Source organism: Cottoperca gobio, chromosome 6, assembly GCF_900634415.1.
Source record: "Cottoperca gobio chromosome 6, fCotGob3.1, whole genome shotgun sequence".
Classification (NCBI taxonomy): domain Eukaryota; kingdom Metazoa; phylum Chordata; class Actinopteri; order Perciformes; family Bovichtidae; genus Cottoperca; species Cottoperca gobio.
The window spans coordinates 23,594,706-23,607,247 of NC_041360.1; the positions used below are offsets into that span (position 1 = coordinate 23,594,706).

The following is a 12,542-nucleotide window of genomic DNA, read 5'->3' on the forward strand; positions in this document are numbered from 1 at the left end:
TTTTGGGGAGCTGTTATTGGCTAACCCTTCGTTATACTTACACACAACTACAACCACTGTGTTTGACATGTCTTTTGAGATCTGAAGACGAGCACACTGGACTCCAGGGGGCTTTTTTGTCAGGCATATTATCCCGACTGTGTGACCAAGTTCACCGCTGTCCCTGAGGATCAGAATTAGGCCATTATGTGTGTGTGTGTCTGTTGATGTAAGTTTTATATATATATATATATATATATATATATATATATATATATATATATATATATATATATATATATAAAAAACTTACAAATCTATATATATCTATCTCACTCACTCACTCACTCACTCACTCTCACACACACACACAACCCCACTAACAATTGTTTCTTGTATGTCAGCCAAGTCGTATCCACACATAGGAAAACTCTAAGCACTCCCTAGTGTGTGTGTGTGTATATGTCTGTCCCACTGACCCAGACACCACTCTGTATAGCCCAGTTCAACAACCTATAGGAAGTACATTTACTACTTTCCTCGTCCTAAGTTTAACTCGTATTCCTGCCTCTGCTGAGTTCACCTCCTTTAATCTCCCTGCCCGGGGTCACTTCCTAGACACGTTTCCTTCTTTCGTAGTATGATGTCTAGTTTGTTGTTTCCTGGTTGACTTCCTATGTTGTCAGCAGCGTGTTGACCCACTGTGTTGGTGTTTGTATTCATCTGGTTGGTCATTGCTGGAATCTGCTCTCCAGAACAAAAGGCCTCAGTTCTACTTCAAAGCTTGGATAGAGGGGTAGAGAGAGATACAGAAAGGGAACTTTTTCATTCTTCATTTCTTTCATCTGTCTTTTGCTGGTTCTCCTGCCCTCTGTGTTGCTTCTTTCCATTTCACTTTTGCTGTCCCACTCTTCCCATCTCCTGTTTCTTTGTTTCTCTACATTTCTCACCTCCCTTCTCTTGCATTACAACGTTTTCCTCCACCCTTGTTTGATTGCAGCATCTCCTCATCCCTCTTTCTGTCCTCTTCAAGACACAGAGGAAGTGTTGTCCTCCTAAGTCCCTTGAACCTTCCTTCACCTCAGAGACTTTACAGATTAACTTGAGACATTTATCACTCCCCTCTCCTTGTCAGTTTTTCTCTCTTGCCTCCATCTGCTGTCATCTTCTGTATTTTCTAATTTACACTTTCTCTTATCTTCTCTTATTCTCTTAAACGTACGATGTTACTTTTCTATTTCTTTCTGACTTGTATCTGCTGTGGAAATGGCTAAATTGTGCAACTTTTACTCAATATTGCAGAAAGTGCTTATGGCTGATTGTCTTGCGTAATTATGTATAAAAAACCCAACAAGATTGGCCTAATGTATCGTTGAAATGGTTAAGACAGGAGCTTTGGATAACACATCTGATGTTTCTGCTAGTGGACTTCTGTTGTTGCATTTTTGTCTTTTAGCCTTTTTCCAGAGAGAAGTCAGAAAGGAAGACAATCTATTCCTCCAGCGCTTGGCTGTGAAGTACTTGGATTCTGGGGATTCCTAACATACTGTGGCTGAATAGGGGAGATGGAAGGAGTGAGAGAGGGGAAATGCATGAAAAGAAATGCAAAATAGAAAGAGAACGAAGGAGGAAGGGAGAGTAGGAGCAGAGAGAAATACAGAGGGAGGGGCGCAGGGGAAAGAGTTAGACGAGAGAAAAAGGAAAGACGTTGCTTAATAAAGACATTTAATGATGATGTATTCTAAAATAGATGACAGAGGAAAGAAATGCTGGGAGTTTTGCTCAGTTTACTGTCTGCAGATTAGAGGGTGTAGGAGAGGAGGGAACACCATGACAAGAACTTCACTGACTGCATTAGCTTGAGCTCGGTGTACCTAATAAACTGGCACTGAGTGTAAATCAAAGTAAGATTTTCTACATCAGCCAATCTACCATGATAAAACATGAAGCACTGATGCATCTTGTCACAGTTTGTCTCAAGATGTTCCTACGTTATATGGTGAGGACAACATGCTGCTTTGTGACCGTGACCATGACTATGTGAGAGTTTACCAGCAAAAAGATACGAATACTTATCTCGTATCTCAATACATGAGAAGTTCTGAGCGTCATGGAGTCGCTGAAGCCACCTCAGCCTGAAACTGTTACCTTTCCTGCTACACTGTTGGTGTATAACAGCAGTATATTATGCAAGTGCTACATTGAAGTGATGCACATTAACGTAGCACTAATTATAATACAATTCTGCATTAGTTACTTTCTACTTTTGGTACTTTAAGTATATTTTGATGCTTTAACACTTTTACTTTAGTAAGATTTTGAATGCAGGACTTTTACTTGTAACAGATTATTTTATATTGTAGTATTGCTACTGTTACTTCTTCCACCACTGCTTTGTGTCAAGTTGACATCAATATCTTTGCGTGACCCCTCCAACACTATTCCCCAACCATGTGTGAAGTGGAAGTGGTTACCAGCAAACAACAAAGAAATTCTCTCCTCTTTTTTTTAAAGTGGTAGCTTCAAAAATGACCTGCTGGCAATTCCCTTACCACCTCAGAGCAATCACAAAATGAGGCGTAGGCCTTTCTAAATGCTTTGTGACGAAACGCTGCCAACACATGTATAACCCTGACGACCACCAGCGCGGCCACACAGACGCACAGGACCGTGAAGCTAATGCTACCGGTGTAAGCGGCAAGAAAAGACGCACCATTCCTCAGAAGGGTGGAGATCTGTTATTGTCGTAGTCAGGGGTGGTCTCGCACTCGGTGTGTGCGTGTGTGTGTGCGTGTGTGTGTGTGTGTGTGCGCTTAGTCCAAAGCTGAGATGTTTCTGTGTATGAAGTGTCCGTATCTGTCTGTTCTTGTTTGTGTGGCGACAAGGTTAAGAGTGCTAAAACCTCTTTAGAAGAAGCTAAACAGCAGAATAATCTGCTGTGTATCAGTTTACGCTCTCCAGCCCAGTCTTCCCTTGGCCAGACAAATCTGATATCGGAGCATACGAAAACAACTAGAGCTCACCCCAAATCCCCCCCCCGTTTAATATCCACAACACGCCGCTGTCGTTCCTTTGAGTCGAGAGCAGGTGAGGCGTTGGAGAGACATTCCTTCCATAAATTGTTAAATTGTAGCATGACATGATACGCACTTGGCCTCTAATTCCTCTATTGAAATGTCGGCATTTCACGTTGTTTTGGCTGCTCCTAAACATTCCTCAGCTCCTTCACGTGAACCACCACAAAGCCACTTCTTGTTGACGCGCCTTGTGTCGTGTTCACACACGTTTTTAGTTTCCTGTAATTGAGGTTTAATAATATCTAATATAATCAAGTTGAACAACAGCAGAATACCAACGTCATTAAGAGATCTGGATAGAAACCAGAGGATCTGCAACCTTTTGTTATTACAAATGGAATCATATTTAGTTTAATCTAAGAATGTAAGCATAAGGAATTAGAGATATTTTCCAATGTGTTATTGAAACCGCCCATCTATGATTGAATTAATTTAGTTATTAGTCGGATAAGTTAACGTTATTTGTAATCTAGATGCTCTGTGCCATCGTTTGGTTATGACTGTGTAGTTTGTTTGGGCTCCATACCATGTGATCATGGTCCTGAGCCACATAAATAAATTAAACAATCTTGTTTTTAAAAACATTTTTATTACGTCTTCCCTCTTTTGTTTTGCTTTCTTCCCGTCTCTTCGTTCTCTGTTTGCACCATCCACTGATCCCTCCCATCGATAACCCTTTAACCCCCCCCTCTGTCCCTTCCCCTCTGCCTCCATCCATCTCTCCATCCTCTCCGCCTTCCTCAGTGAGTTCTCCAGTGGAGCTGTTGATCAGTCAGACTCTGTGCTGGATCCACGATGACCTGGACCAGGTGGACTTCTCCAGCTACCTGCTCAAAGTGTGTGGCCAGGAGGAGGTGCTGCAGAAGTGAGTACACACCAACACAAACGTGACGCTGCTGCTGTTTCAAAAGAAAACATGCACATTTTAGAAGGAGGAAGAACTTTTCCCAGGCTGACTTGGTACTTGTTAATCATGCAGAGTTTTTAATAGGTTTGTTTCCTTATGCCTTCAACTCTTCCCCCTCTCTATCTTTTTATATATCACTCTTGGCATCCTCTCAAAATCTTGTACAAAGGAGGCTGTGGGCTGTTTCTATATCTTGCCCGGTGCCCTCCTCCACCATGGAAATTCTCTTCTCCCTCTAATCTGGTATACATGGGAATGTTTACTCCCATACCAGGACTTAAAGGCCCAGTACACCCAAATGTTCAAAGTTACATCATTCATTTGACTATAACTGCTAAACAGATGTCGTGTATGATGTGTGATCAGTACAATGTAACTAATCTTTTCAACCACAATGCCCATAAATCAATTTGACGATTAGTTTTGTTTTTGGCAATTATTGTGAAAACCCTGGAGACAGTTAGAGATCTCTGTTGCTTTTTCATTCAACCCTAATAGATACAATGAGAGCCATTGTATGAAGACCTGTCAATCACGATTTATTATGGATTATTCGATGCATTCAATTACATCATTGCGTCACCTGTAATCATAGTACAGACAGCCCTCTTGGGATGGAGCCTGAAGCTATGTATCACCTGCCAAATCCCAAATGTAGGTAATTTAGTGAGCCGCGCTTTATTTAGTGAGCCACGCCGGTGAAGACTTGTTACAACTGAAGACCTTCTATAAAGGCTTTTGTCTTTTCTTTCCTCAACATGTTGTCCCTACAGCCTCTCTGATTGGCTAACTTTGCACCACACAAAACATCTAAACTTGACTGATCTTGGACAGACAGTATATCTCCAAAGAAGGACTGTGGTTGAGGCTGTTCAGAAATATTATTTTAAATATACATAAAAATATATTATTATTATTATTATTATTATTATTATTATTATTATTATTATTATTATTATTTATATGCAAAAATAAATATATAATATATATTTTTAAAGAACATATAAATAAATATGTAAGGGAAATAAATAAACAAATACATGTAAAAATAAATGAAAAAGCTTTTTCTTTTATATTTTGTTATATTTCCAAATGTTTTTATTTATTTTATTTATTCCTTTTATAGTTCAACATTTATTTTTATTTTTTTACAATTTATTCCTTATTATGACACTCCTATTACTCCATAGCCTCAACACGTCAGTGACAAGTGTCCGTGGTATTAGGAAACGTGAAAAGTAACATGGTCCACTCCACTTTGTGTTGCTCATTAATATCCTTAACATATATTATCCTAACGTTTCCGCTCTGTTTCCCTGTGACGCAGTAAACACAGCTTAGGCAGCCATGAGTACGTCCAGAACTGCAGGAAGTGGGAGAATGAGATCACATTACAACTGCTCTCTCACTCCACCATGAGAAGAGACTTGGCACGCAGCGTAAGTCACTCCATCAAACACACATATGAGCTCTTTTCAACTTTACAGGAGATCTTGACTGAACTGTGACAGAATACATTTCATGTTGTGCCACTAAGATTCATTTGAAACTGTCGTCCCCCTGCTGGAGACCTCTATCGTGATGATGTCACCTTATATGCTTGATGGGTAAATCTTGACTGATTTTTGTTTAGGCGGAAGATGACGACTCTCTGGTGGATTTAGAGAAGCACCTGGGCCAAGTGGAGAGGCCATTCAAGGAGAATGTCACCAGGTATGAGGTTCCTACGCTGGTTAGGAAAATGTTTTCTTGTTAAGAAATGATGTTATGATTGACTCATAGTCTGGTCTTTAAAATGATTACCTAGTTTGAGTTAAATGTGTATGCGGAATGTCTTGTACTCTTCTTGTGTGCTGCCTCTCGTACATACGCAGTTATTTTGTTATTTCTATTATACAAAAAGATCTCAAAGACCGAGTAACGGCCCTGAGAAATCTTCGGTTATCTAAAATAAAGTTGTTCTGTGCTGATCTCATTATCTCTGATAATAACTGAATCACAGTCTACGTCCTCGTCACTTCTCATTCCTCACTCATCTCTCTCTGTGTGAATTCTTGCAGACAAGGCCTGGCGGATTATTTAGAAGGCTTTCACAATCAAGTCAACATCTGCCTACAAAATGAGGTGCGTGTCGTCGCAGTGCACTTCTGGAAAGTGAAGTAAAAGGATGGAACATGATTTTGGGGTCTTTGGTTTGGAAAAACAAATATCTGTATTGCCTGCCTTCGTGTTGTGACCTCTGCGCCTGTGAGACCAGTGACAACATGTGTAGACCAGCTAGTTCAATGTGTTTAGTGAAGCCGCCCTGTACATCGAGACATATTTATCCTCTGCTCAGTCCTCCACTGACGGCAGACATGAACGTGAGTGTATTGGGACATTCCTGGAAGGCAAGCTTTCTAGAAATTCTCACATCTGGTTTTCTGCCCGTGTGGGTTATGGTGGAGTAATTGAATGCAGACTGATGCGGAGCTAAACTACGCCCCACCCTCAACCCGACTTAAACCTGATAATGGCCTCAAGATTTATCTGAATGCGCCTTGACAAAATCAGTAATGTTTGTACACAGACGGTGGCTGGTTTGAGTTTGAAACACTGTTTAGATGAGTCTGTGATGAATTGTTAGTGGTTGTCCTCTCACAGAGACCTCCTGATGTGTTGTTGTGTTAAACAATAAGTCTTTACTGATTAAAGACAAACTGAAAGCAGAAGCACACATCAGGAGGATATCCCTTTCACAACAGGCCGCTATAACACACACATGATATACCAACCTGCTCTGTGTCTCTGTATTCAGAGTACCCAGTATAAGACCGTGGACCGGGTGGTGCAGACCATGAAGAACCTATGCTGTGCTCTGGATGAGGTGGAGACCCAAGCCATTACAGAGACCATCAAAAGGCTGCGACACTCCATCAATTTACCCAGGACACGCTCACCCAAGGTGGGCTCTTGACACAAACTGCATGCTTCACACAGAAATACATCCTACATTAAACAATGGTATTTAAGACCCACATGTTTTGCTTTGTAGATGGGGTCCACATCATCTGGTCAATCGTCAAATGGTAAGTTTCCTACACACACAGACCCCCCCCAACCTCCACTCGTTCAACTAAACTTTGTTTGTTTGTAGCCCTAACCCATGGACAGCTTATTAAGTACCTGAGCATGTGCAGTATGTATGTCACTGTGGAGTGAACATGAAGTATATAGCAGAAAACAAGAACGCTTGCCTTTAGTGATGAAAAGCTTATTAAAATGCTTATTTGACTGTATATAGTATATTCTATATTTAGGATTACATTCCAGTGGTGGCTGCGTAGGATTGTTTCTGACTCGTGATCCAAACACTTCCTATAATTACAGAGCGTTGTAAAGTCCAAAAGTCTAAATCTATTGAAAAAAGACAGATGTAAACATTTCTAAAATTCACAGAATGTTTTTATCTAATAAAATACTTTAATCCATATTTGTTGACTGTTTAGCCTTTTAAAGACATTTTCACTGCGGTCAAAAAAAGTGTTTCCTCTCCGGCTTGTCGCACACAAAGGGAGAAAAGCACTGACGAGCGTTTGCACCTTCTAACACCTGTGTTTGATCGCTCCCTGACTCTGACAGGTCACACCAGTCCTGTGGAGGAGGGCATGGCCTCACTGACACAGGCCGTCTACGACCTGGCCAAGCTCTACCTGCGCTCCTTCTGCCCCCCATCCGCCTCCTTCAGCTCACCTCCGTTGCCCCAGGCTGCAGACGGGGAAGGCCTAGAGGGGAGGAGCAGCAAAGAAGCTTCTGGCACCACAGACCACCTTCAGTTCACTCTGTTCGCCTTGCACGGCATCCCGGCCAACTGGGTCAGCAGGTAAAGAGTCAGAGGATGAACGTTTACTTTTAGGGGCACAAGAGACCGAGATAAATGTCTCAGAAATACTGTAGATGTAAGTCTGTAGCTGATTAAGCTGCTTCACAACAAGAGCTCGTTATATCATGACATCCGGGTGTACGAGCACATGAAGCACGTCGTTGCTGCAGGATAATTAGAGCCTTGATCATGCTTTTGTTCTTGCGTGATCACCCACTTGTTCAGTATTATTAGTTCCACCCACATTTCACTTAATTGTACTTCTGCAAGACAAAGATGAAGGCAGAATAAGGATCACCTTGATTTCAAGTGCATACAATGAGTTCAATTCACAAGCATCCAACAATATGATGGTCTAAGAAACTTTAGTTTGGTCTCTAGATTAAGTTTGTACGTTAACGATGTATTGTGGAGCAGCTTTGAGAGTATTTCTGTGACGACATCACAGCACAGTCTCGCAGACTTTGCCGTCGCTGCACATTTGTTTTCTTCTACTAAACAAACGGCTCCGGTGTTGCTCCCCTACGTCTTATTTTTCCACGCCAGTGTCCAGTTTCACACCGTCTCCATGCGTGTGTCTGGGCCACAGAGCTGAGCCAAATGTTCCATTCCCAGCTCTGTCACGCATCAGTGACCAGGATCAGTACATTTCTAACGGCCTCGTCCACATTTGCGTACGTTTGTAAAGTCTAGAAATGTGTGAGGAATGAAAAAGGGAGTTCAAAGTCTTTTTGAAATATGGGAACGATTTAGTGCCGCTGTCATTTCACCTATTGTCATCATGAAGAACTCGGCTTTAGATTTATAACACGCAAACCAAGTGTGGTCAAGAGATGAAGGTGGGACTCATAAAGAATATAAAAGGAGCTGTAATCCTGACTGTAAGAGGGAGAACTTCTTTCCAGGGTCATGTTCTGGTCAGCCGGTGAGGCCTTCATAAAGAGAGGAACTGCTTGATAACAGGCCTGTTTACACCAGCACAGCCTCTTCTAGAAGCTATTTTAAGCCAGCGCTAAACATTGCTGCAGTGACGGTCATTCCAAAGACGCCTCCGCAATTATTTAGCTCCTCACAACCGAAGGCCAGAGGGACACAGAGAGTACAGTATTTACCGGCTCCGCTGAGTAGCGAGGCATTTCTGTTGTGTTGTTATAATTCTGCCTTATCGAGGTCTGAGCGTTTGGTGTTGTTGTGGCTCGTGTGTCATCCATCTGGAGCCTCACTGCATGCCTCGGCATTGCCAGCATATTGAGACCTTGACTAAAGGTGGAGCTGCCAACACAGATGGCACAGAGCAGTGGATGTGAGCCTGTGAACGTTGTGTTTATCAGTAATAAAAACACAGGTTGTGCAACTACACTAAATGCTGGATGTGACTTGTGATTCAATTTAAACTGAATCACATCTGGAAACGTAAAACCCTTTTGCCCATACAGCAAAAATGTGCATGCAACATTCTCTTTAAATCTAATTATTGGAGGGGTTTTGTTTTTCAACTCATGCAAGCATATAGAGGTAAGGTAATAAATAGCTGTTTTACTGTATAGTTTTAAAGCCTCCACACACCCACACAGGTGTTTTCACTTATGGTGCCTGACTAGACCCCTGGTGCAGGTCTGTGTGGGAGTGTGTCTGTATGTTACACTATTATGATACTTACCTCACACAAGCGCAATTAATGCAAGCATGCTCAAAGTGTCTTGGATTAATAAAAGCAAACTAAATGAGAATGTTTACATATCTACACACGCATGCACCAACATGGCTCTCCTGCAGCAAGTACCACTGTCCTCTACAAGAATTAGTTGTTTTGTGTTTGTCTGTATGGATATCTGACGGAGCCTCTGATCACTTAAAAACACGTTATACTTATTGTGTTGCAGTTATGAGAAGTACTTCCTGATGTGTTCCCTCACCCACAATGGAAAGAACCTGTTTTAAACCGGTTCCAGTCCAAGAGAGTGGGCACACAGGCACATACAAAAACTTTCTCTATCACATCAAATGGAACGAACTGTAAGTAGCCTTGGCCTTTTACCTTAGCGGGCCGGAAGAGAAGGAAAGCAGGGAAGGCAGAGAAGAGAAGGAGAGCAGGGACGGGCCGGAAGAAGGAAAGGACAGGGAGGGAGAGAACCTCAGGAGAAGGAAGAAGGGCAGAAGGGCGGGAAGCCCTTATCATTCCTTTCCTTTCCTCTCCTTATCTTTCCTTTCCTTTCCTCTCCTTATCATTCCTTTCCTTTCCTCTCCTTATCATTCCTTTCCTTTCCTCTCCTCTCCTTATCATTCCTTCCTTTCCTCTCCTTATCATTCCTTTCCTTTCCTCTCCTCTCCTTATCATTCCTTTCCTTTCCTCTCCTTATCATTCCTTTCCTTTCCTCTCCTTATCATTCCTTTCCTTTCCTCTCCTTATCATTCCTTTCCTTTCCTCTCCTCTCCTTATCTTTCCTTTTCTTTCCTCTCCTCTCCTTATCATTCCTTTCCTTTCCTTTCCTTCATATCCTCTCCTTATCATTCCTTTCCTTTCCTCTCCTCTCCTTATCTTTCCTTTTCTTTCCTCTCCTCTCCTTATCATTCCTTTCCTTTCCTTTCCTTTCATATCCTCTCCTTATCATTCCTTTCCTTTCCTCTCCTCTCCTTATCATTCCTTTCCTTTCCTTTTCTTTCCTCTCCTTATCATTCCTTTCCTTTCCTCTCCTCTCCTTATCATTCCTTTCCTTTCCTCTCCTCTCCTTATCTTTCCTTTTCCTTTCTGCTCCTCTCCTTTCCTTTCCTCTTCTCTCCTTGTTTCCTCTCCTCCTCTCTTGGAAATTCCCTAACAACCAGAACCTGCTGATTGCGTTGTCCTTTCACGCTGCTCACACTGTCCTCGTCTCTCCCAGGATCAACTTCCCCATAGCAGTAGCTGTTCTCCCACTGGAGTCCATACTGGGCCTGGCTCTGTTCGGGGTGCTGAACCAGAATGCCAGCGGCTCCCCAGATTCCAACAAACAGAGAAAAGCTCCCGAGCTGCTGGGCAAAGTCTCAATGCCGCTCTTTGACTTCAGACGGTGAGGAAAGAGTCGGTGGTGGCTCGTCATGATTTTGCATTTCATTTAAGTGGACGTCCCTCTTGTTATGGAATATGAAATATCACTCCGTCGTGAAAGAAAAATAGACGGTGCCTGCACACATTGGTCAGTCAGCAGGAAATAAGTACTTGTTACAGACATTCTTGTAACTTCTTGTAATAATCTTTGTTTGTTTTGCACCTTTCGTACAAGAAATGCAGCACAAAGTGCTACAACAAGGGAAAGCACACATAAAATGCACATAACAGGGATATAATGCCACAATTAATGGAAAATAAAACGCACTTGGTCTCTGAGGCTATAAATAACCAACAGAACCTACGGACACAGACTCTCCTCCAGCGATTTGAAATTGCATTCTCAGCATAAAGACCTCCAGCAATGCAAAGTCATTGACAGATCATGAGAGTATAAATTGTTGCCGCAGTATAAAGGATGATGTTTAGGAAGATTTCTTACCCTGGTGGTCTGTTTTGTTTATCGCTGTGTTTTGCAGGGTTCTTGCCCGGGGCAGCAGGCTGCTGTGTCTGTGGACGTCTGCCCAGGGAGCTGCTGCCGGCGGCGGCTCCGCAGGCAGCCGCAAGAGGGTGCCTGCAGAGAGAATAATACTACAGGTTGGTGGTGGAGCTATAGTAGCATTAGTATGTGTAGGGGTTTTAGTGTTGCGAGTAGTCATGTGTAGTGTTAGACTGGTTTCAGCACGTGATCTTACAGTATAGCAGACTGTAGCCGACATAGCCGTAGCGCTGTGACTATTCCTATATTTATCAGTAGTACTACAGTTTATTGAACATCTTATATTTATGGTACTTGTGGTAGTTGAGGTAGCCGTACTGCTAGGTTTTGTAGTGGAAACAGTGCTTTGGTTTTAATAACACGGCATCTTTTCAAACTAATATCGTCAACCTTGCAGATTGTTTCGCGCCTGGTTTTCATTCGCAGTCTGTTGGAACAGGGTATTTGCGAAATGTGTATTCTTGAATTCAATTGACTTCAGAGGAATGAACTGGTTCCAATTTTGGTTTTTGTGTTGCTGCCAGGTGGACTTCCCCAACTCAGCGTTGGACGTTTTATACGTGGGACCCAAGGAAGAGCCCAGACCGGATCCCAACACACTGGAAGAGCTGGACCCTGATCTGCGGCGCAAACTGGAGAAAATCTGCAGCCGAGCTTCCAATTTTGGGTAGGAGACTCTCATGTTTTGGACAAATATAAAGGGGGGGGGGATTACAATCTGAGCGTAGATATCTTTAACATTCATATTAATTAATGTAACTTCAGACACTTCTAAGAGTTTGTATATCAGTTAATGCCACTGGAGCGGTTGTCTTAATGTTGCTCAGTTTGATGTGCAAAACAGATATACTTACAAACACAAGAGGCTTACCAACTTACCAACATGTAAAGGATGTATGTGCAAGACGACATCGCTAAGTTTGAGTGTCATTAAATCAACGCCACACTTCAGAACCTTCTGCAGTTTAACGTTGGCGTATTCTGTATGTGCTTCCAAATTATAATTGCAGTGCATTGACTTCTGGTTGGGCTTGTTGTAGGTATGAGAGTCAAAAACAGAAACAGTATTGTTGGTTAGATTTATCCCCTTCAGCAGACAGCTCTTTGGCCGTCTCTCAGACCACCCGAAATTC

The 12,542-nt window shown here is 42.3% G+C and overlaps 1 protein-coding gene across 1 annotated transcript in view; it reads left to right on the forward strand.

Annotated features, from left to right (window-relative positions):
• pik3c2a (phosphatidylinositol-4-phosphate 3-kinase, catalytic subunit type 2 alpha) overlaps positions 1-12,542 on the forward strand; it is a 36,593-nt gene that overhangs the window by 13,145 nt on the left and 10,906 nt on the right. The window contains 12 exon segments of the mRNA XM_029433767.1: positions 3,801-3,921; positions 5,291-5,402; positions 5,597-5,676; positions 6,024-6,087; positions 6,761-6,907; positions 6,998-7,031; positions 7,585-7,825; positions 9,709-9,760; positions 9,762-9,841; positions 10,705-10,872; positions 11,390-11,507; positions 11,934-12,076. Coding sequence (XP_029289627.1) covers positions 3,801-3,921; positions 5,291-5,402; positions 5,597-5,676; positions 6,024-6,087; positions 6,761-6,907; positions 6,998-7,031; positions 7,585-7,825; positions 9,709-9,760; positions 9,762-9,841; positions 10,705-10,872; positions 11,390-11,507; positions 11,934-12,076 — 1,360 coding nt within the window.